Genomic DNA, 23,191 nt, shown 5'->3' with positions numbered 1-23,191 from the left:
AAAACCAAAAAAAAAAAAAAAGTATCAAATCTAAGTATTAAAAAAGAAAACAGGAGGTCAGTGAGACAGTCCCTCTGGTGAAGGTCCTTGCTGATGAGCCTGGTGACCTGAGTTCAGTCCCTGGAACCGCATGGTGGGAGGAGAGAGCTGAATTCCCCTGGGTGCGCATGACCCCTCCTCCCAAATAAATACTAATAGTTTCTTTAAAAAACATTTTTTTAAATCCAATACCTGGGCTGAAGTACAGCTTGGGAGAAAAGTGCTTGCCTGGTATGCCTGAAGCTTCAGGCCCCACCCCTACCCCACAAAACCAGAAAACAACATAGGCTGTGTGTATTTTGACCCATCAGTCATTGTTAGTGTATGGACTGCTCCAGCATCTCGTTGCCTTTGGGAAATCCCTTTACTTGAATCCTTTTTTAATAATTTATTTAACTTTATTTTATATGTGTTGGTGTGAGGGTGTCAGATCCTCTGGAACTGGAGTTACAGACAGTTGTGAGCTGCCATGTAGGTGCTGGGAAGTGAACCCAGGTCCTCTGGAAGAGCAGCCAGTGCTCTTAACCGCTGAGCCATCTCTCCAGCCCCTACTTGAATCTTTTTAATGCTCAGTACTTACTACTGGCTGCCTACTGTGGTGTGGTCATCACAGTGGAAATGAGTGCTGTCCTGTCTTGCCTTATAGGGTTAACACCGCCTCTTTCTGGGTCCACAGGGTTTCTATGTTGCACTGAGATTGGTGGCCTGTGCACAGAGTGGCCACGAAGTCACCTTGAGCAATCTGAGCCTCACCATGCCACCACCGAAGTTTGTGAGTGTGCAAGCCATCATACTCTCTTGGTGCTGTGTGTGTGCAAATATATGTGTGAGTGACATCTCCATGTTTTCTCTTGTTTTTCCCGTGCTTTAGTTAAGGTAAAATACATATACCATAAAATTTACCATTTTTTTAAGTGCACAGTTCAGCTAGGCATGGTGGCTCACGCCTTTAACCCCAGCACTCTGAGGCAGAGGCAGGCGGATCTCCAAGTTCCGGGCCAGCCTGGTCAACAGAGCGAGTTCCAGACAGCCAGGGCTACACAGAGAGACCCTGTCTTGAAAACAAAATAAATAAAATACTCAGTTGGGTAGCACTTACACATCAGCCTAGTTCTAGTTCTAGTTCTCACCCCATAAAGGAAGATCCTGGGCCCGTCTTACTCTTTGTTTCTCCATCTCCCAGTCCTTGGTAGCCGCCCATCTTTTTTTCTGTGCAGGGTTGTCTTTTCTGATGTTGCTCTCAGTGGAGTCACATTTGTGAGTTGCACTCAGTCTACCCAGATCAGGATACTTCACTGTTGTGACTGTGGCTGGGCACTGCCTACCTGTCTGTCTGCTGAGCTCTGTGGTGTCTCCTGCACCTTTGGCTGTTGGGAGCAGCGCAGCTGTGAAGGGTCATGGATTTGTGTGTGCACCTGTGGGTCTACACCTGGGAGGGAGCTGTGGGGTCATAGCTCATTCCCCATTCAGTGACCATCCCACTTTGGAATGAGATTATTTTGGTTGTGTTTGCACATGTGATCTTGTCCCTTTTTTCCTCAGCATGACACCAGCAGCCCCCTGATGGCCACACAGCCGTCTACAGAGACTCACTGGGCTGTGCGGGTAAGTGAGGGACAGCGCCGTAGTTGATGCGCTAGCCGTGTATATCATTTGGAACATCTGGAGCACCTTTGCCATCTGTATGTCATAGCTGTTTTAATATTGTTTTTAAGATTTTATTTTATCTTTAATTATTTGTATGTCTATGGGTGGGTATGTTTTCCCTTGGAGGCCAAAGATGGGGGTGGGAGCCCCGGGAGCTGGAGTTACCAGCTGTTGTAGGCCTCCTAATTTAGGCATTGGGAACTGCACTTGGCTGCATTAACCTCTGAGTCATTTCTCCAACCCTTGTTTTGTTTTTTGCTTATTGAGAAAGGGTCTTATGTCACCTAGGCTGACGTCAAGCTAACTTGCAGCTGAGGCAGCTTCCAACTCCTAATCCTCTGCCTCTACCTCCCCAGCATGGGGATGGCAGGCAAGCCACAGCACTAGGCTTAAAAAATCGATCTTCAAATTCTCTCACCATAGCTAGCGGCTGTGTCTAGGGGCAAGGACCCGAGGTTGCAGTTAATTCTTGTGTTCTCAGGGTGCATCTGGGGCTGTGTTGCTTGTATTGGTTCTTCAGGATAGAGAAGAGACACACTGCCTATGCAGCCTTCCAGCCAGCTCCCTAAGGCCAGTCTTCCCTTTGTGAGGTGCCTACTGCTCTGTAAAAAAGCCTCAGCCAGCATTTAAGGTGTTCCTTTTCCATGCAGAGGGCAATGTGGTCCTGCCTCTAGGAAGGAAAAACAAGCATGGTGGCTGTCTTAGTCAGTGTCCTACTGCTGTGAAGAGACACCGTGACCACACCGGCTCTTATAAAGGAAAGCATTTAATTGGGGCTTGCTTACAGTTTCAGAGGTTTAGTCTGTTCATTAGCATGGCAGGAAACATGGTGCTGGAGAAGAACAGAATTCTATATCTGTATCCACAGGCAGTGAGAAGGAGGGAAGGGTGGGGGGCGTGCCACTGGGCCTGGCTTGGGCTTTTGAAACCTCAAAGCCCATCCACAGTGACACACGTCTTCCAACAAGGCCACAGTTCCTAATAGTGCCACTTGTTGGTGACCAAGCATTTAAATCTATGAGCCTTTGGGGGCCATTCTCATTCAAACCACCACACTCCACTCCCTGGCCCCCATAGTCTTCTTAGCCATCCGCCTTCAGTCCAACTTCAAAAGTCCCCAGTCTCTCAGAGTCTCCATACTGTTTGAAAGTACAAAGTCTCTTCTGAGACTCATGGCAATCCCTCTTTTTTGAGACAGGCTTTTCTCTGTGTAGTCCCGGCTGTACTGAAACTCACTCTAATCCAGGCTGGCTTCGAACTCAGCCTGCTTCTGCTGCCTCCTGAGTGCTGGATAAAAGGTTGTTGCCCCCCCTCCACGGCTTTGTAGCAGTCTCTTAGCTGTAACCCTCTGTAAAATAAAATGAAAAGCAGATCACATACTTCCAACATACAGTGGCACAGGATCTACATTGCTGTTCAAAAGCACAGGGAAGGGAGCATAGTGAGGAAATACTGGACAAAAGCAAGCCCAAAACCAGTTGAGCAAACTCTGCATGTCCCATGTCTGATGCCAAAGTGCTCTTCAGATCTCCAACTCCATTCAGCTTTGTTGACACTTCTCTCTCTTGGGCTGCTTCCACTCCCTGTTAGCAGCTCTCCTCAGCAGGTATCCCTTAACTCTGGCATCTCTAACATCTTGGGTTCTCCAAGGCAACTCAGACTTCACCTTCACAGCTTCACACAATGGCCTCTTTGAGCGTCCATGCAGGGACACCCCTGACACATGCCTGGCCTCAGTGACTTTCGTTAGTCGTGGAGGGAGATTCCATAACTTCTTTCTTCTATCCTTGTCTCTAACGCCAAAACCATGTGGCTGAAGCTGCCAAGTTCTGCTGCTTGCTGAGGCTGGAACATCCGCACTGTTGGTTATGCTGTGGCGCGCCCCTCGTGGCGGGCGGCCGTGCCGGTGGAGGAGCATAGGAGCATGCTGATTAAAAGAATCATAGGCCATGCTTACCTTTTTAGAGCTTTATTGGGGGGGGGGGAGACAGAGACATGGGGCGGGGGCGACGGGAGGAAGGAGCGGAAAGGAGAGGGGACAGAGAGCGCACAGAGGCCCACCCGCTTTTTTAGGCTGGGATGCCGTCGAAGGCTGATGACGTAATTAAGGACCAACTGTTAGTTATGCCGCGGCGTTGCCCCTCCTGGCTGGTCGTTATGCCGTGGCGCTGCCCCTCGTGGCTGGTCGCCGCCCACAGCGACCATGCTGTCGGAGCAGCGTGCTGATTAAAAGAATCATAGCCATGGTTACCTTTTTAAAGCTTTATTGGGGGGGGGGGAAGAGAGAGAGACAGAGACAGAGACAGAGACAAAAGGGGGGGGGAGAGGGGAGCTGACGGGAGGAAGGAGCGGAGAGGAGAGGGGACAGAGAGAGCCCACAGAGGGCTCACCCTCTTTTTAGGCTGGGAAGCCGGAGAAGGCTGATGACGTAATTAAGGATCAAATCCTTACACCAGAGGCAGAGGCAGGTAGAGTTCTGTGAGTTCAAGGCCAGCCTGGTCTACAGAGTGAACTCTAGGATAGCCAGGACTACACAGACAAACCCTGTTTTGAAAAACCAAAAAAAAAAAAAAAAAAAAAAAAAAAAGAGAGAGAGTGACCACTAATAACCATAGGACAGAGTCAATGCTGGGCTGCCCTGAAATCTCCTCTGCTGACACCATTAATTCCAAACTTTTTTAATTTAGCTTAAGGTAGATTTTTTGGACAAGGGCGAAAAGTAGCTACTTTTTTTCCTCCCCAAAATATCGTAAGAATGGTCTCTAGGCCATACACTAACATTCTTCTCTTCTGAAACCTCTTGAGCCAGGCCCCTACAGTTCAGCTCCCCCTCAGTACCACTGTCTTCCGTGGTTCTACTAGTATGGCCCATTCAGCCCACCTTAAAGCATTCCACTGCTTTCCTGATCCAAATCCCAAAGTCCACATTCCATCAACAAGAAGCATGGTCAGGCTGTTACAACAATACCCCACCCTCTGCTACCAACATCTGTCTTAGTGTTTTATCACAGTGGCACATGCTTGTCATCCCAACATTCAGGAACCTGAGGCTGGGGACAGATCACATGTTCAAGGCTGGTGTGGGTCACATAGGGAGAACCTGTCTCAAAAAAGAAAAAGATGGGGCTGGTGAGATGACTCAGCGAATAAAGTGTCTAGTGTGATGGTCCTGGAACCCACATGATGGAATGAGAGCTGACTCTCTCAAATTTCCTGACTGCCACAGTGTGTGTGCTTGCACACACAGGTGTATACACAATAAATACGTTAAAATTTGAGATACGTATTTGCAAAACCTAAGTGACTCCGTCTGGTAAGCCAGAGTTGGTTCTGCAGCTGAGTGTGGCTGTGGATGCTCCCAGAGAATGCGAAGCAACCCCTCTTCCCTGTACTTCTTCCTTCTTGCTCCTGCTCTCTGTCTCTTTTGAACTTGGACAGACCTTGAGCTTCTCAGGCAAGGGCTTTGCCACCAAACTGCCCTTAGCCCTGCTTAGTTTGCTTCTCTAACACAGGGTCTCCATAGCCCAGTCTGACTTCAAACCCAGTATAGCCAAGAATGACCTTGAGCCCTCACCTCCACCTTCTCAGAGCTGGGATTGCAGGGGGGCCTGTGGTTTATACAGTGCTGGGGGTGGAGCCCCGGGACTCTTTGTGTTTGCTGCACGGGCACTCTACCTACTGCACCACAGCACCTTTTCAAAACCTTTTTTTCTTAGGGATGCAGCTAATTTTGGATTGTGAGAAGACAGGGTTGTGCTCTTGAAGTTGACACTTGAGACAGGGTCTTCCCCTATCACAGGGCTGGTCTCAAGCCCTCTGTCCTAGCTCCGTCTTGAGTGCTGGGATGAGAGGTGTGTGCCACTGGCCCCACTGGAGGTTGACTGGGGCCATGTTTGCTCCCAAACTAAACATCTCATGAGGTTCCTTGAGACACTGCAATGGCGTTGCCATGCTGGCTAGGCCCCTTTTGCCATTCGGCAGAACAAAATGTGGACCAGCTCTCTTCTGCTCACTGTGGCCCCTAGGTTATGGTGCCAGGGAGTTGTTCCCCCCAGGCCATAAATTCTCCCTGGAAACTCAGGCAGCTGGGCTTGCTCTAGGATATCTAGCACCCTCTGGTACAGCTGAGCTCTGTGTAGACAAGTCTGGGTTTGGATTTGAACCATGTGCTCTGTTCATCCCATCTCCTTTTTTCCTGGTAGGTGGAGGAGAAGGCAAAGTTTGATGGCATCTTTGAAAGTCTTCTGCCAGTCAATGGTCTGCTCTCTGGAGACAAGGTCAAGCCAGTCCTCATGAACTCAAAGCTACCTCTGGATGTGCTGGGCAGGGTAAGCGGCTGCGTGCTTTCCCACCCTGTACCGCAGCATGTCTGTCTGTTAACGTCACCTTTCTTCTCCCCCCAAGCACCGTGCCCCCAGGTCTTCTGTGTGTCTGCCTTTTCTGGAGTTGGAGGAGCAGGGCTGCTCTTCTGCTCCTGGGAAGATGCTGGCATCCATCTACTTACGACAAGAGGCAGGGGCAGACGGGAGATGGCCACTTGTACCTGTGACAGCAGAGCCTTTTCTTTTGTTTGTTTCTTTCCATTTCTTTCTTTTTTTAAAAGACGTCTGCACAGGAGTGCACGTATATGTGGAGTTAAGAGGACAGCCAGCCTTGGGTGCACTCTAACTGCTGTCTTCTGCTTTTTTAGATAGTGTCTCTCACTGGGCCTAGAATGTACTAAGCTGATGAGCTGGCTGGCTAAGAGTCCAGGCATTACCCTGTCTCTGCCACCCCAGTACTGGGACTATAAGTACACGCTGCCACACCCAACTTTAAAGAACAAGTTACATTGAAAAAAAAAATTTTTTTTTTTTTTTTGAGATAAGGTTTCATTGTGTTGCTGTGGTTGGCTTGGAACTCATTCTGTAGACAGTATTGGCCTTGAATTCATAGAAATCTTCCTGCCTCTGCCTCCCAAGTGCCGGGATAAAGGTGTGTGCCACTATGCTACCTACATTTAAAAACTTTTAGTGTGTGCATGTACATAGTATGTGTGCATACCACTGTGTATCTGAAGGTCAGAGGACAACTAGCAAGATCTGGTTCTCTCCTTTTACCTGGGGAATTGACCTGAGCGTTCAGACTTTGCGGCAGGCACCTTTACCTGCTGAGCCAGGACAGTGGCCTTTGGCTGCTGTTCTTAAGTAAATGCTTTTTCCTGCGGGTCATTCTCAAGGTGAAGGCACTTTCAGCTCTGTTACAGGTTTAGAAATAGTTTTAGTTATTCCTTTTTTGATTTTTGTCATGGGGTCTCCTATCCCCCATATTGGCTGGGGGGTAACCTTAAACTCCAAATCCACCTCCATAGTGCATTCCTATTTGTTTGTTTGTTTAAAAGTCTCAATTTCGGTGGCTGTGGCCATGCACACCTATAATTCCAAGAGGCTCAGGTGGGAGGATCATGAGTTTGAGGCCAGCCCAGTCTGTGTGACAGGATCCTGTATCAGGAGCCCCTCAACAAAAATGAACCTCAGATGTATTCATGTTAATATGAAGTGTTTGGCTGCAGATCTCCCACTGCAGGCATAATTTCTCTAGATGGATGTGGCTTAAGTCTTTATCCTGGCAGCCTGCTTCCTGGTGTATGTGGGCCAGGCAAGCTCATTGTCTCTGTGGGGCCTTGCTACAGAGGGACCATGGTTGTTCAACCAGAGCCCAAGGCCCTGGCCTTCACAGAACATAAAAACAACAAACATTGTCCTTAGAGGTTCTCAGAGACCATTTCCTAATGCCCATTAGATGTGCTTCTATCTCCCAGGTTCTAGAATTATAGGCATGTGCAACATTTCCAGTTACATTTTAAAATAGACTTTAAAAATCTCTGATACTGGGGCTGGAGAGATGTCTTATGGCTTACGAATGAGCACTGCAGGGACCCCAGTTGGATTCAGATTTTAGTTGAAAGTGTTTCCTGGCATGTGGTTTTCATCCTGGCCTTGGTCAGCACAGTGAGCATGCTACTGTAGGAAGGGTGTGAGTCTCCCTCAGAGAGCTGCGGGGGGTCAGGATTATTGTTTGTTTTGATTTCTGCAGGGTCTTAGTAGTCTGTTGCTGTGAAGAGACACTATGACCACAGCAGTTTTTATAAAAGAAGTAGTTTAATTGGGGCTGGCTTACAGTTTTAGAGGGTTAGACCATGGTCGTCATGACAGGAAGCATGGCGGCAGGCAGGCAGACATGATGCTGGAGAAGTAGCTGAGAGCTACATCTGATCCACAAGTGGAGATGCAAGGAAAGATTGGATCTGACCTGGTGTGGGCTTTTGAAGTGACACAACTCTTCCAACAAGACCACACCTCCTAATCCTTAACAGTTCACCAGCTGAGGGCTAAGCATTCAAATATGTGAGCCCGTGTGGGCCATCCCTGGTCAGGCCCTCACAGATAGGCTGTGAGCCCGGAACTCTCTACGTACTCCAGACTGGCCCTGAGCCTCCAGCCCTCCTGCCTCAGCCTCTTGTCACAAACTAGTTCTTTTCTTTTCTTTTTAAACTTATGTATTTATTATGTATACAGTGTTTTGCTTGCATATATCCCTTCAGGCCAGAAGAGGGAGCCAGATCTCATTACAGATGGCTGTGAGCCACCATGTGGGTCCTGGGAATTGAACTCAGGACCTCTGGAAGAATAGCTGGTGCTCTTAACCTCTAAGCCATCTCTCCAGCCCCACAGACTAGTTCTTAAATGCTTTTCCTGTTCTCGTGTGTGTGTGTGTGTGTGTGTGTGTGTGTGTGTGTGTGTGTGTGTGTGTGTGTGTAGGTGTATGGGAAGACAGATATACAGCTCTTTAAGTGCCTCTGATTGCCTGGCCTTATTTACTATCAACTCAGATGTTATTTGTGCTGGATTTATGGATCTGTCTGGCCCCTGCAGGTCTGGGACCTCAGTGACATCGACAAGGATGGACATCTGGACCGAGATGAGTTTGCTGTGGTAAGTCCTCTGTGTCCTGTTCCCACCTTGCTGAGGCCTCATGGGGTGGGTGCGGGAGTCTTTTGTGTCTTTAGTTTAAAAGTGTCTATTTTGACATCTCCCAGTACTTAGAAAAAGTTCAGGGGTCAGAGAGTCCAGAGTCATCATCACTGATCCAGTGTGGCCTTACAGTGCCTGCTCCACCAGCCTCCTGCTCTTCTCTGTGATTTTTTTTTTTTTTTTTTTGAAACAGGGTCTCAGATAATTGAAGCTGGCCTTTTTGTTTGTTTTTTGTTTTTACACAGAGACAGGGTTTCTCTGTGTAGTCCTGGCTGTCCTGGAACTCACTCTGTGGACTAGGCTGGTCTCAAACACAGATCTGCCTCCCAAGTGGTAGGATCAAAGGCCTGTGCCACCACTGCCAGGCTTGAAGCTGGTCTGAACTCCTATTCTCCTGTCTCTATCTCCCTAGTTCTGTAGTTATAGGCATGTACAGCACCTGGACTTGCAGTTACACTTTAAAATAGACTTTGAAATCTGTGATCCTGGGCCTGGAGAAATGTCTTAGGGCTTACAAGCACTGCAGAGGACCGGGTTTGATTTCCACCTTACACATGGAGGCTCACAACAATCTGTAACTCCAGTTACAGGAGATCTAATGCCCTCTTCTGGCCTCCATGGGCACTGCACAGACACATAGGCAGGCAAAACACTCACAGATATAAAAATAAATCTTCAAAATCTGTGATTTTGCCAGTGTGTGCCTGTCATCCCAGTAGTACCCAGAAGGCTGAGGCAGGAGGATTGGGATTCAGGTCCAACCTGGGCTTCATATCAAGACTTTGCCTCAAAATAAATAAATACATAGACACGATTTAGAACGTATCCCCTCCCCCCGCTGCCTGTCCTCTCTTTGTCCCCTCTGGGGTCATACTCTGTATCTCCTGAGTATTTTGAAGTAGAAGCTCCTCTTGGGGGTCTGTGCATCCCCAGAATTCAGAAATTTGGAAATCATAAGCCCTGGGGCTTGGTGGTCATACTGCATGCTGACAGAGCTGCAAGTGCCTGGTGTGCTCAGCCAAGTCTGTTACATACATGAACTTTACTTTGCCTGTCTGTTCTCGGCTGTTCCGGTGTTTTCATTGGTAATAGAGGAATAGCGATTGTAATGAAGTAATTGCAACAAAGACTGAGGCCGCAGCTCAGTGAGTAGAGTGCTTGTCAAGCATGCACAAAGCCCTGGTTCATCCTGGGCCACATAACTCAGGGGTGGTGGCTCATGCCTGCAATCTCAGCACTCTGGAGGTGGCCATGGCAGGAAGGTCAGTTGTTTAAAGTCATCCTCAAATATTTAGTGAGCAAGAGGACAGCCCGGGAAATGTGAGACACCTGTCTCAAAACAGTCATGGTAATGTGCTGTAACAGAAGTGATATGAATGTGGGTTTTTTGTTTCTGGAATTTCCTACCTAACATTTCAGACCACAGGTAACTCAAATCTTGGCAAGGAACCCTCAGAATGGCTGTGTGGTGGCTGCCATCTGTGCTCACTTCACTCACCCAAACTCAGCATGTCTCAAGAAGCTGCGGATTCCTTGGAGCCTCTTAGGGTCCCCATGGCTCCAAGACTGCATGAGATTCTTTTCTGTTATGTGGCCCCTGCCCCCTCAGGTCCCTTCTCTTCTCATTGGCACCGCAGGCCATGCACTTGGTGTACCGCGCCTTGGAGAAGGAGCCAGTGCCCTCTGTCCTGCCCCCATCCCTCATCCCACCCTCCAAGAAGAAGAAGACAGTGTTTGCAGGTGCTGTGCCTGTCCTGCCTGCCAGCCCCCCACCCAAGGACAGCCTCCGCTCCACGCCATCCCACGGCAGCGTCAGCAGCCTCAACAGCACAGGCAGCCTGTCCCCAAAGCACAGCGTCAAGCAGACTCAGGTCAGTGTCCATAGTCCTGTTCTGCACCATTTCTTGACAGCAAAAAGGAAAAAACTTTGATCCAATTTTCTAAAAAATTTACTAGAGGTATTGGGTGGAGGGGTGGTTTAGTGGATGGGAGCACTGACTGTTCTTCCAGGTTCAATTCTCAGCACCCACATGGCAGCCCACAGCAGTCTGTACTTATGTATGTGATGCAAAGGCAGTAATACCAGTACATATAAAATAAGTAACCTAGAAAAATTGCTAGGATTCAGAATGAGCTTTTTTGCTCACTTGCAGGTAAGTGAAATTGTTCCCCGGTGCCTGTGGAGCTTGGGCTCCGGGAGCCCCAGGGTGCCAGTGCTCACCAGTGTCACGTCCTCATGGAAGTGACACAGTGTCTGCACAGAGCCTGTGTGCCCCTAGACTCACCATGTTAAGAGACCACATGGCAGCTCATAGCTGTCTGTGACTCCTGTTCCAGGGGGTCCCGTGCCCTCACACAGACATACCTGCAGGCAAAACACCGATTAAAAATAAATTAGTAATGGGCGGTGGTGGCTTGCATGGCGCACGCCTTTAATCCCAGCACTTGGGAGGCAGAGGCAGGCAGATCTCTGAGTTTGAGGCCAGCCTGGTCTACAAAGAGAGTTCCAGAACAGCTAGGGCTACACAGAGAAACCCTGTCTGGAGACAAACAAACAAACAAACAAATAAATAAATGTATTTAAAATATATATATTTTAAAGTGAAGAAAGAGCCAAGATTTTAACTCAGGAAGAAGGGGGCAGGGGAGAAAAGACTCATTTATTTATATTCATCCATCCATCCATTCATTTATTATTTATTTATTTGTGTGTTTATGTGCATGCGTTTGTACAAGTATGTGCACACATCTTTGTTTGGAGAGCAGAAGAGGGTATCAGAGGTCCTCCTCCTCCACTGAATTCCTTTGAGGCAGGAACCCTCAGACCTGGGGCTCTTGTTTCCTGCCTGCGCTGGCAGCCATGAGCCCCAGTGATCTCCCTGTCTTTGGCCCCCTTGGAGCAGGAGTTGCAGGCCCTTGCAGGAGGCTTGCTCCGTGGTTCTGGGGTCAGCACTGCCATCCTCAGGATTATGCAGCAGTCAGTCTCAGTCAAAACTGAGCCAGTGCCCAGCCCTGGCCCCTTGGTTTCTCGGACCATTTAGATGCTCTGTGGCTGCCACGCTGTCCCCATCTTGAGTGTGCGTGGACTGACTTGGGCTGTGCTGCCCGAGTGCTGAGTGTAGAGTCACTTGGTGAGCAGTTGGAAGACACCTGCTGGTGCTGACTGTGTGGGCCTCTTCTTCTCTCATTTTGCTGGGTACCCCAGGCTGCTCCAGAGGCCTCCATTCCCCTGCCTCAGCTCCTGAATTCTAGGGTGATAGATAAGTGCCTGGCAGTATTTTTCCTGAGGTGGGTGCAGAACCTGTGGGTATGTGGGGTGACCACAGTACCCTTTTTCAAACACCCCCTCACACGCACACACACACACACACACACACACACACACACACACACACACACGTCCCTAGGTGCCCTCTTCCTGCCCTGCCCAGCTGTGGGTCAGTCCTCAGCCCCAGCCCTCTCTTCATGGCTTCTGATTGATGTCACACAGAGCCAGTCCACACACCGTGCCTTTCTGGGGCTGCCTACACACTGTCTGCACAGTCCCCCTGGAACATTCTGGGGCATCCAAGGCACTCAGTGGACACACACAGGGGAGTGTGCCACAGCAGGCGTGTTGGTCAGGACAGCTTGCAGGAGTCGGTTCTCTTCTTCCTCCACGTGGACTGTGGGGATCAAACACAGGTTGTCAGGCTTGGTGGGAAGCACCTTTACCCACAGGGCCATCTCTCTGGCCCCTCTTGTGTTTTTGAGGATAAATTTGGGCAGGCAGGTGGACAACACCTTACCCATTGTCAGAACGTGAGAATGACAGCAAGAAGGGCAGATGGGGTCAGTGTGCTCTCTCTGATTAGTGGGGAAGCCAAGTGGTCAGTAACTTGGAGGCTTCTTCTCAGAGAACTTGTGGGACATGCTGCTGCCCTAGCATTTCAGAGACTGACCATTGAGAGGATGGACGGCACCATCACTGGGAACTCAGCACTCACAACTCCTGAGGCCACTTGATGTTAGGTGTGGGGGTGGATGGAGTAAGCTCAAACCCCTGGGTATTCCGTGTTCACTGCTCTCCCTGTTCTTTATTATTTCACGTGTGTGCACACAACATGTTCCTACAGTTCTGGGAATGGAATTTAGGTCTTACATATGCCAGGCAAGCTTCCTGTCGCTGAGCCACGCCCCCAGCCCCTCACTGGGGATTCTAGGCGGGGCTCCACCCTGACCACGCCCCCAGCCCCTCACTGGGGATTCTAGTCGGGGCTCCACCCTGACCACGCCCCCAGCCCCTCACTGGGGATTCTAGGCGGGGCTCCACCCCTGAGCCACGCCCCCAGCCCTCACTGGGGATTCTAGGCGGGGCTCCACCCTGAGCCACGCCCCCAGCCCCTCACTGGGGGATTCTAGACAGGGGCTCCACCCCTGAGCCACGCCCCCAGCCCTCACTGGGGATTCTAGGCGGGGCTCCACCCCTGACCACGCCCCCAGCCCCTCATGGGATTCTAGGCGGGGGCTCCACCCTGACCACGCCCCCAGTCCCTCACTGGGGATTCTAGGCAGGGACTCCACCCCCTGACCACGCCCCCAGCCCCTCACTGGGGGATTCTAGGCGGGGCTCCACCCTGACCACGCCCCCAGTCCCTCACTGGGGATTCTAGACAGGGGCTCCACCCCTGAGCCACGCCCCTGAGCCACGCCCCCAGCCCCTCACTGGGGGATCCTAGGCGGGGCTCCACCCTGACCACGCCCGCAGCCCCTCACTGGGGGATTCTAGGCGGGGCTCCACTCCTAACCACACCCCCAGCCCTTCACGAGGGGGGGGATTCTAGGCAGGGCTCCACCTTGACCACGCCCCCAGCCCCTCACTGGGGCATTCTAGGCGGGGCTCCACCCCTGAGCCATGCCCCCAGCCCCTCACTGGGGGATTCTAGGCAGGGCTCCACCTTGACCACGCCCCCAGCCCCTCACTGGGGGATTCTAGGCGGGGCTCCACCCCTGAGCCACACCCCCAGCTTTTCCACTCCTGGTGTCTTTTTTTTTTTTTTTTTTTTTTTTTTTTTTTTTTGGTTTTTCGAGACATGGTTTCTCTGTGTAGCTTTGGAGCCTGTCCTGGAACTCACTTTGTAGCCCAGGCTGGCTTTGAACTCACAGAGATCCGCCTGCCTCTGCCTCCCTGTGCTGGAACTAACGGCGTGCGCCACCACTGCCCGGCTTCCTCGTGTCTTTTTGCATCCACACTCAAGAATGTCCTCAGAGTACTCAGTGTTTCACAGTGTCATACAACAATCTTCTGTTCTCACTTGTACAATAAGCAAATTGGTAAACTGAAGAAGTGCAAGGAGTCAGGTTGGACCCCTCTATTGATAAGCCATCCGGAAGGGTCCCAGCAAGGTGACATCTGAGCTGAAATGACAAGGAGCCATCAGAAGAGCAGCCATGACTGGGCTGAGTTAGAATACTTCGTGCGCTCTAGAACAAGAGGAGGCCAGGGCGGCAAGAGCTGGCCACTTGTTTAGCCACTCCAGCTCACCAGTGAGCCCTTGCCAAGAGAGAGCTGTTGTGAGCAGAGGCCTGGGTAGGTGTTTGGCTGGGAAGGAAGCAGCTGGGGCCAAATTATCTGGCACAGCCTCAGGCATCCCTGGTTACCTCCAGACTTCTCACCAGGCCAGGTTTTTTTCTCTCTTTCTTTCTTTCTTTTTTTAACCTAAGATGGGGCATCTGTCATGAAGATAGGTGTTTTCTGGGACCCCATAGTCATGATCCCTCAGGCCATCACGCCACCACAGGAGTGGCTCCAGTGCCCTCCTAGTTCCGTGTCCTGGTGGCCTGGGTGCAGTATGGTACCTTCTAGCCACAAGTGTGCCCTCCTTCACTTGATTGCTGATACACTCACATTAGTATGCCTGGCCCCAGCACTTAGGCAGAGTTTTCTTTTGTTGGTACTGCACACAGGACTTTCTCCATCCTAGAGTCTTAGTTTCTCGGGACCCATCTATTGAGAAGCCCTTCTGCCTTGTCAGCTCAGCTCAGCTTGTCTGATGCCTCTACTCTCTGGCTCCAGACACCAGCCTGCTGCAGCCCCTTAACTCAAAGGCAGCATCCTGTCACTGTAACTGAATCCCACAGCCAAGGTCATTTATAAAGAACAGAGGCTCATGGTCTGGATGCTGGGAAGGCTTCCTGGCAGAGGACATCATTTGGCAAGATGAGCATTTAGGACAGAGAAATAGTGTACTGCACACAGCTGTGACATCGAGTTAGGCATTTTTAGTCATGTTGAGATGGGGAAAGTGTTTGGGAGGATGTGTGTAGGGTCTGTGTACGCATTGAGAAAGCATTGACAGTTTTGGCATCCATGAGGGTTCAGTAGCTGGCATGTACTGATAGGCCTCTTAGGGCCAACAACGGCTGTGTAGGGAGGGCATGGCTGTACAGCACAGAGCAGTCACTAGCAGATAAATATGTCTGGTGCCCATTAAAGACAGGGTCTCACTATATGTAGCCCAGGCTAGCCTGGAACTCCTAATTTTCCTGCCTCAGCCTCACCAGAGCTGAGGGATAATTATATTAAAAATCAAAACAACAGAAACTGTCAGTGTGTGCAGAGACTAGCAGCTGCAGTTTCTTCCTGGTTGTTTCTAGCCTGAGACGGTAGCTTACACACACACCCGTACACCCATACCCATGCTGTGGTTCTAGATTCAGAGGTAGCAGTTGTGGTAGCAGCAGAGAACCTCACTCGACTTGAACTTCCCTGTACACTGTCTTTGGGTCCATCCTTTCTTTATTCCCTTGCTGCCCCTGGCCAGGGTTCTGGGACCTGAGCTGCATGGATCTGACACTATCTGGGAGAGCCCTGTAAGTAGAGCCTCGGGCTGGGCCAGGGCTCACAGGTAAGTAAGTCACTGTTGTAACGTGTTTCAGCCACCAGTGGCCTGGGTGGTGCCTGTGGCAGATAAGATGCGCTTTGATGAGATCTTCTTGAAGACGGACCTGGACCTCGATGGCTATGTGAGTGGCCAGGAAGTGAAGGAGATCTTCATGCACTCAGGCCTCACACAGAACCTTCTGGCACACATTTGGTAAGAATGGAAGCGGGCAGGTGGGAGGAAGGGCTCCAGTTTCGTAGTGCACGTGTACAGGGAGGCTGAGTCAGCCTTACTGGACAGTTCTTTTGGCACGGTCTCTCCACAAGCCTTACCTTGCCTCAGCCACTTGTGATAGTCATTCTGCCTGCCACTTGGGTAAACCAAAGAGGGCCTTGACAGTTCCAGTCAGGTCCCACTGGGAAGGGCAGCATCTGCTTTCAGCAGGGAGGAGGGTGGGGAGTCCTACCCTGTTTTGTTCCTCAGTGCTGTGGGAGTCCTTTCCTGGGGAGATGTAACACCCTTCCCCCCATGGGGCACCAAGGACAAACCAAATACATACACTGAAGTCCAGTGGGGCACCAGGGAGTTGATCGGGCTTGCAGTTCATAGGTGAGATGCTTTTTACAAGAGATGGGGGGACTCCAGAGAGGCTGATGACCCCCACAGCTGCATTGATGGAGTCCCCTTCAGTTATCTTTCCACATCCAGTGGATCCTGGAACCTCCTGAGACCACAGGCTCTGTGAGATTAGAGCAGAATTGCATACAGTGAGTGGTTGGGTCACCGGTGGTAGAGGAGGTCCAGTGACCCTCTCCACCCTGCCCTCCTACAGAGGACTGATTTAGTTAGGGTTTCTATTGTGGTGATAAAACACTGACCAAAAGCAATGTGGACACGGTTTATTTTTGCTTACATTTCCAGATAACAGTCCATCACTGAGGGAAGTCAGGCAGGAACTGATGCAGAGGCCATGGAGGAGTGCTGCTTACTGGCTTGCGCCTCATGGCTTGCTCAGCCTCCTTATACAGCTCAGGACCACCTGCCAAGGGTTGGCACCACCCACAGTGAGCCTCCCTCCCCCATATCAGTCATTAATCAGAGCTGCCTACAGGCCAAACTGGTGAAGGCATTTTCTCAAGAGTCATCTTCCCAGATGTGGCTAGGCTGTGTAAAGTTTACATGGACAGTCAGGAGCCAACAGGCTTGCTCTCAGGGTCCTCCTGTAAGCAGTCACAGCTGTCGTGGTTAGATGGTGGCCACTGTGTAACACTTGGTGCTGGGTGGAGGAGCCACCTTCATCCTCCCTCTGCCATCTCAGAATGGGGCTTCTGTGGCTGCCCTGGTCCAAGGCATTGTCAGCTTGTCCAGGGCCAGGGCCTTGAGTGACTTCCTGACTGTAGCAGGGAAACTGAGCCAGTCACCACCTGATGGCCAGAAAGAACCATCTTGAATAATCCTAGCCGGGCAGGGAGCAGAGCCGACGAAGGGGCAGTGGCCACCCCGGAGTTGCCTCCTCAGGCAGGACGCCGGCTCCTTCAGAGCTGAGCTGCTGCACTCACGTAATGGAGGCACCGCAGACAGCAGCCGAGCCTGCTCTTCGTCACCGATGCTCTGCAAGCAGCCGCGGCCGGAGTGGGCGCTTGGAGACCGTGGGCCCTGCCTCTGGCAAACGCCTGCATTTGAACAGCAGCTGCATCCATCACCAGAAGTGGAAGTGCTGGTCCCTCACGAGGCCATTCCCTGCCAGCTCAAGTCTGGGCACTCCTGTTCTCTCTTGTTCCACACTGGGCACAGAGAGGCCAGGGGCAAGCTTCTGGTGGCACAGACGCTGTGGGCAGGGAGTGTCTCCAGGCCTCCATGTGCAGCTCATGTCCCCACTGACTCACGCAGCCTCCAGATCTGTAGATTAAACAGGAAAGAGAGTGTAGTCCTGCCCCATCTGCACAGGGGCTTATGGGCAACTGCATCTCTTCAGTACCTTGCACAAGATGAACCAAGAAAACCTTGACCCTTACAGCCAGCTGGAGGTGTGTGTGTTGGCAGGGGCGGGGGTGGGGTGTCCTTTCTGAGACCAGACAGACGCCTCTCAGTTCAGTAGGCCAAAGCCTCACTCCCACACTGTGAGGCCTGTGATCAGCCTTGGGTATGTGCTCATCAGCACGGGGGAAACATGGAGGCAGTGCCCGGGGCTTGCTCTGGTCCTGGTGGGCTTGGTAAGCAGGGCTTGCTTGGGGTAGGTGGTCCATGCAGCTGTGGTGTGTAATTGCATCCCACGTCTCTCCCAGGGCCCTGGCTGATACAAGACAAACGGGGAAGTTAAGCAAAGAGCAATTCGCGCTAGCTATGTATTTCATTCAGCAGAAGGTCAGTAAAGGCATCGACCCTCCTCAAGTCCTCTCGCCAGACATGGTGCCACCCTCGGAGAGAGGCACTCCTATTCCAGTGAGTAACCAGACGCCCTTGCTTCTGCTGTTTCTGCCACCCACCAGAAGGTGGCGCTGGTGCCCCAAGAGCCCCACAGCCCTCAGTCCCCAAGCACGGGGTGGGGGTGGGGCATACTGTGACTGGGCCACCTGGAGTGTTTTCAGGCCAGGGGCCAGCACTTTGGTCCCCTTCCCCTGCTGTAGCAGAGACGTGGGGTGCTGGCTCCCTGTGACTGTCTGACTTTTGATCCTAGGATAGCTCAAGTGCTCTCGGGTCAGGAGAGTTCACTGGTGTGAAGGAGCTGGATGACATTAGCCAGGAGATCGCTCAGTTGCAGAGGTATGCCACTTCCCTCTTCCATGGTGACTCCTGAGGGAGGACAAGGCTTCTCAGATCTGCTTCTGTTTGGGTCTTTGTTGCTCGGAGTCCACACTGTCCAGGTAGCATCCGCAGGTTGTGGCCACACAGCTGCAGAGGGACACAGCAGCAGAGATAAGCAGAGCCCACCCAGCACACAGCTTAGGAGATAAACCCAAGTCTGGAGCGCCTGGTGTGTACGGTGGGCCAGTTCCTCACTGCCTCCGCAGGAGCAGTTAGTTAGAGGTGGTCACAGGGACCTGGGCACCTTACTGCCCCTTACCACAGGTGGGTGACTGCTGCTGTTTTCCATGTCACTCCACACGACTCCCTTAGCCCAGCTTTGTTTTCCATTCCTGTCCTCCAGAAAAGTCTTCTACCACATATGCTCATTCCCATAGCACCTCCCCAGAGTCCACTGTTCCTTGTGGTACTGGCAGGTGCTCGTGTGCAGGTCTTTGTCCCCAGTGCCCCCCCTCCTGGTGAGCAGACCTTCAGTTTCAGACTACTGAGGAGCATTTGATTGCGTAAGGGATGTTGGGGATGGTGTGTCTCTGCTCGGCTGTCACAGACTTGAACGTCATGGTGGCATAAGTATATTAGCTCACAGGAGGGAGTCCAGGTGCCTGTACCAGCTGTCTAGGGTGTTGGTGCCCATGGAAAAGGTGTGTACCTGGGCTTCTCTCTGGGTCCTTGCCACTTTGGGCCAAGCTCTCCATTTCCTTGATGTCAGCTTGAGGGTGGGGTGGGGCGGGGCTTTGTGCTAATGTTGGAGACCATCTCTATTCCTCCCTGTTTGCCTCCTGAACCTTCAGAGTTAGTAAGGGCTTGACAAGTCCTTGTCATACCTACAAGTCTCCATTTTCCTCTTTGGCCATCAGCTGGAGAAGACACTGCTCTCAGGCAGTGGGCACTGGGAGGGAGGCCTGTCATGTGTAGATTCTACTGCACCCTAGGGTGGGGGATTGTTGGTTAGTCCAAGAGTGTTGCTGTAAAAAGTACCTGAGGCTAGGTGATGTAAAAGACAGGGCTTCCTTCCCTCAGTTTTGGAAGCTGATCTTTCTGGCCTCTGATGAGGACCTCAGGATACATGCTATCACTGTGACATAGGACCAGTTGTGTGGCAAGCCTGAGGGGTCAGGACACATGGAGGGTCACAGGGGTCAATTTGTCGGAGTGTAGGATCAGGTCCGAAGTCAGTCAGGGTGACAGCCGTGTGCTGTGCAGTGTCAACTCTGTTTTTATGCATTGTCTTTAAACCTGCAGAGAGAAGTACTCACTGGAACAAGACATCCGAGAAAAGGAGGAGGCAATCAGACAGAAAACCAGTGAAGTACAGGTGTGGATACTGCATCTTGACTTGCACTTTTGGGTTTGTTTGTTTGTTTGTTTGTTTGTTTGTTTGTTTGATTTTTTTCTCCATTTTTTTTGACACAGTTTTTCTGTGTAGCCCTAGCCGTCCTGGAACTCCCTCTGTAGCCCAGGCTGGCCTTGAACTCACAGAGATCCGCCTGTCTCTGCCTACCCTGTGCTGCGGTTAAAGGTGTGAGCCACCACCACCTGGCAGCATAGGCCTGCTTCATGCCGAGTGTAGGGACCATGGGAAACAGCCTTGGGATTACAAAGTGGTTTTGTTTCCTTGGTGGCGTTGGCGATGGAACCTGGGGTTTCACTCATGCTTGGTAGGCAATGAGGGTAAAAACCCGGCCTTACCTGCGTTTAGATGCCAGGCAAGAACCCAGGACCTCATGCTTATTCTCGGCCAGCACGGTGATGGAGCCCGGCCCCACACAGTTCCTGCTGCAGAGCCACAGCCCACCCCAGAGTCTGTTTTTAATCTCTCCTTGTTCAGGGCCAGTTACCAGTCAACACTCATCCATTTCCCATAGGAACTACAAAATGACCTAGACAGGGAAACCAGCAGTCTGCAGGAGCTTGAGGCTCAGAAGCAGGACGCCCAGGACCGCCTGGATGAGATGGACCAGCAGAAGGCCAAGTTGAGGGACATGCTGAGTGATGTGCGGCAGAAATGCCAAGATGAGACCCAAATGGTGAGTCCCACGGTGTGGAAGGTGTCCCCTGACCGATGCTCTCACTGACCAATGACAAAATACGTGGAGTGGAATCACTGAAACGTGAGCTGGGAAACTCCAGGCATTTGAGGCCTGACCTATGAATGATCCCTCTGTTCCTAGAGATGAAGTTGCAGAATTGCATGGCTTCAGTACCCATGGCCTGGACACCCTGCTGTGGTCTGTGTCCCACAGCAGGGAACAGGGCTCCAGGTGCCTCTCTGCTTTTCCCATGCCTATGCTACCTCTTTTAAAAACTGCTTATTATACTTGTTCATGTTTGTGAGAGGTTATGCGTGTGCGTGTAGAGGTCAGGATAGCTGTGGGACTTGGTCCTCTCCTTCCACGCTGTGCTCCCGGATCTTCAGGCTTGGCAGCCGGCACCTTTACCTGCTAACCGTCTCCCAAGCTTCACACGGTGAGAAAGTTTGGTGTCTTTCTGTGCTCTGACTTGTGAGTCCTCTGGCTGTCATTTCAGATCTCATCATTGAAAACCCAGATCCAGTCTCAGGAGTCAGACTTGAAGTCCCAGGAGGATGACCTCAACCGGGCCAAGTCAGAGCTGAATCGGTTGCAGCAGGAGGAGACACAGCTGGAGCAGAGCATCCAGGCTGGGCGTGCCCAGCTGGAGACCATCCTCAAGTCCCTCAAGTCCACGCAAGATGAAATCAACCAGGTACTTTGACGGGACTGGCAGCGAGCTGAAGCTGGGCCCCCGTGCGGCTGCACTGTTACTGTGGCTTTTTTTGTCTCACTTGCTTGTGTGCTGGGGTCACTGGTGCTGGGGGGATTAGCTGTTGAGGGCTTTGTGCAATGTGGCTCAGGGTGCCTGGCGCCCTGTCCGTGAATGCTTGGCCTCTTCTGGCAGCTGGCAGAAAGCTCTGCTCTATCCTGCATGTGGTGGTCATTGGTCTTCGTGGTGGTCTCTGGGATGCAGGCCACAGAACAGGATGGCACTGGGCCTTAGTACATAGGAAAGAAAACCTGTGTCCTCTAGACTGAAAGTGTCTGCTTATCAGCAGGCTACAGGCTGACAGAGCAATGTGGGTGCCTCCTTGTCTCAGTGCCTCCTGAGTCTTATATACTGTATTTTATAAGAGTTAATCCTGTAGGATTATTATCAGGCTTTTTCCTCCTGCCCTCGGAGGCTTACATGGAGATGGCCCAAGATGCATGTAGAATTGCCGATAGAAGAGTGATGGGACTCGACAGGTCTCACTCTGCAGCCCCTGCAGGTCTGGAATTCACTGTGTAAACCAGGCTATCCTTGAACAGACCCTGCCTCTGTCCCTTGAGTGCTGGGATTAAAGCTGTGCACCACCATGGCCACCGTTTTTGTTGTCGTTGGTCTTGACACAGAGTCTTCTCATGTAGCTCAGGTCAGCCTTGAATTTGTGGTCTGTTCTCCTGCCTCAGCCTCTGCAGGCCCCCTCCGGTTTCCCCTCCTCCTCTTCCCCTTGTCTTTCATTAACAGATGCTACACAGTGAGTCTCATTTTGACATTCCCATCTTTGCCTTCCCATCATTCACAGTCTTCCTTTTTAAATTAGAGGAGACAGAAAACAACAACAACAGTAACCACAAAAAGCTGGGCGTGGTGAAGCACGCCTTTAATCCCAGCTCTCATGACACAGAGGCAGGCGGATCTCTGTGAGTTGGAGGCCAGCCTGGGCTACAGAGTGAGTTCCAGGACAGCCAGGGCTGTGTAGAGAGACCCTGTCTCAACAGAACAACACAATAGAGAAACAGAGGTGGGTCCAGGCCAGTTGCGTGCCCCGAGCTGTCTCCTCTGCGTGTGTCACCCTCCCTCTCCACGAGTTCTTTGGGAGTGAGGGAAAGCAAGCATGTAGTAAAACCCTGAGAAGGAACAGATTGCCAGTCCAGATTCTGTCTAATCGTAGCTGGTTGAGAATTGGTTTGAGGGAGCAAGTGCTCCTCTGGGGGCCAGGCTGCAGAGGCCTGGAGCAGTGGGGCATCTTGGTGTTCTTGGATCAGTGCATCCGGTCTGGTGTGCAGCCTGTGCAGGGCAGTCCTCCTGTGCATGATCCCTGGGCAAGGCATCTTGGTGTTCTTGGATCAGTGCATCCGGTCTGGTGTGCAGCCTGTGCAGGGCAGTCCTCCTGTGCATGATCCCTGGGCAAGGCATCTTGGTGTTCTTGGATCAGCGCATCCGGTCTGGTGTGCAGCCTGTGCAGGGCAGTCCTCCTGTGCATGATCCCTGGGCAAGGCGTCTTGCTGGCTGAACCCCGGGCCCCTCTTATGTCTGTGGTATTTGTCTTCTAGGCGAGAAGCAAGTTGTCGCAGCTGCAGGAGAGCCGCCTAGAAGCCCACCGGAGCCTGGAACAGTATGACCAGGTGCCTGATGGGGTCACTGGCACCAGCCTGCCTGACCTGGCCACCCTGAGTGAAGGCATCTTGCTGGCAGAGAGAGGCGGCTTTGGAGCCATGGTAAAGGTCGAGTAAGCGTCTCCTGGTCCTCGTGGGCTCTGCTGCACCTACAGATCTGCACACGGCACTGACTCCCTCAGTGCATGGCACCCCTTGTTTTTGATGGCAATCTGCATAGGGCCCAGGGCTGGCGGTTGAGTTTATCCTGCTGTCTAAAAGCTGTGAGGCCCAAGTGTTCCATTTCCTCAGAAGTGTTTCTGTTGGGCCAGTCACACAAACGGAGAGGGCAAACCTAACCGAAGCCCGTGTGGTCCCATCCTGTGGAAGCTCCATGCTCCACGCATGGCAACCTTGCAGTGCACATGTGTTATTCAGACCAAGTGATTCT

The 23,191-nt window shown here is 51.7% G+C and overlaps 1 protein-coding gene across 9 annotated transcripts in view; it reads left to right on the top strand.

Moving 5' to 3' along the window:
* Eps15l1 (epidermal growth factor receptor pathway substrate 15 like 1) overlaps nt 1-23,191 on the top strand; it is a 95,866-nt gene that overhangs the window by 34,539 nt on the left and 38,136 nt on the right. For 7 of the 9 annotated variants that reach the window (XM_037211800.1, XM_037211799.1, XM_037211803.1 and 4 more), the window contains exons 5-16: nt 716-811; nt 1,582-1,644; nt 5,889-6,014; nt 8,601-8,660; nt 10,337-10,570; nt 15,618-15,775; nt 17,848-18,004; nt 18,240-18,325; nt 19,610-19,682; nt 20,233-20,394; nt 20,894-21,091; nt 22,699-22,869. In XM_037211800.1, the coding sequence (XP_037067695.1) occupies nt 716-811; nt 1,582-1,644; nt 5,889-6,014; nt 8,601-8,660; nt 10,337-10,570; nt 15,618-15,775; nt 17,848-18,004; nt 18,240-18,325; nt 19,610-19,682; nt 20,233-20,394; nt 20,894-21,091; nt 22,699-22,869 (1,584 nt within the window). The remainder of the gene's footprint in view (nt 1-715; nt 812-1,581; nt 1,645-5,888; nt 6,015-8,600; nt 8,661-10,336; nt 10,571-15,617; nt 15,776-17,847; nt 18,005-18,239; nt 18,326-19,609; nt 19,683-20,232; nt 20,395-20,893; nt 21,092-22,698; nt 22,870-23,191) is intronic. The other 2 variants (XM_028893545.2, XM_028893546.2) reach the window with 1 other exon arrangement.

This window comes from Peromyscus leucopus, chromosome 17 (genome assembly GCF_004664715.2).
Source record: "Peromyscus leucopus breed LL Stock chromosome 17, UCI_PerLeu_2.1, whole genome shotgun sequence".
Lineage (NCBI taxonomy): Eukaryota > Metazoa > Chordata > Mammalia > Rodentia > Cricetidae > Peromyscus > Peromyscus leucopus.
The sequence above is the reverse complement of the archived record's forward strand: the minus strand, read 5'-3'. Positions and strand labels throughout refer to the sequence as shown.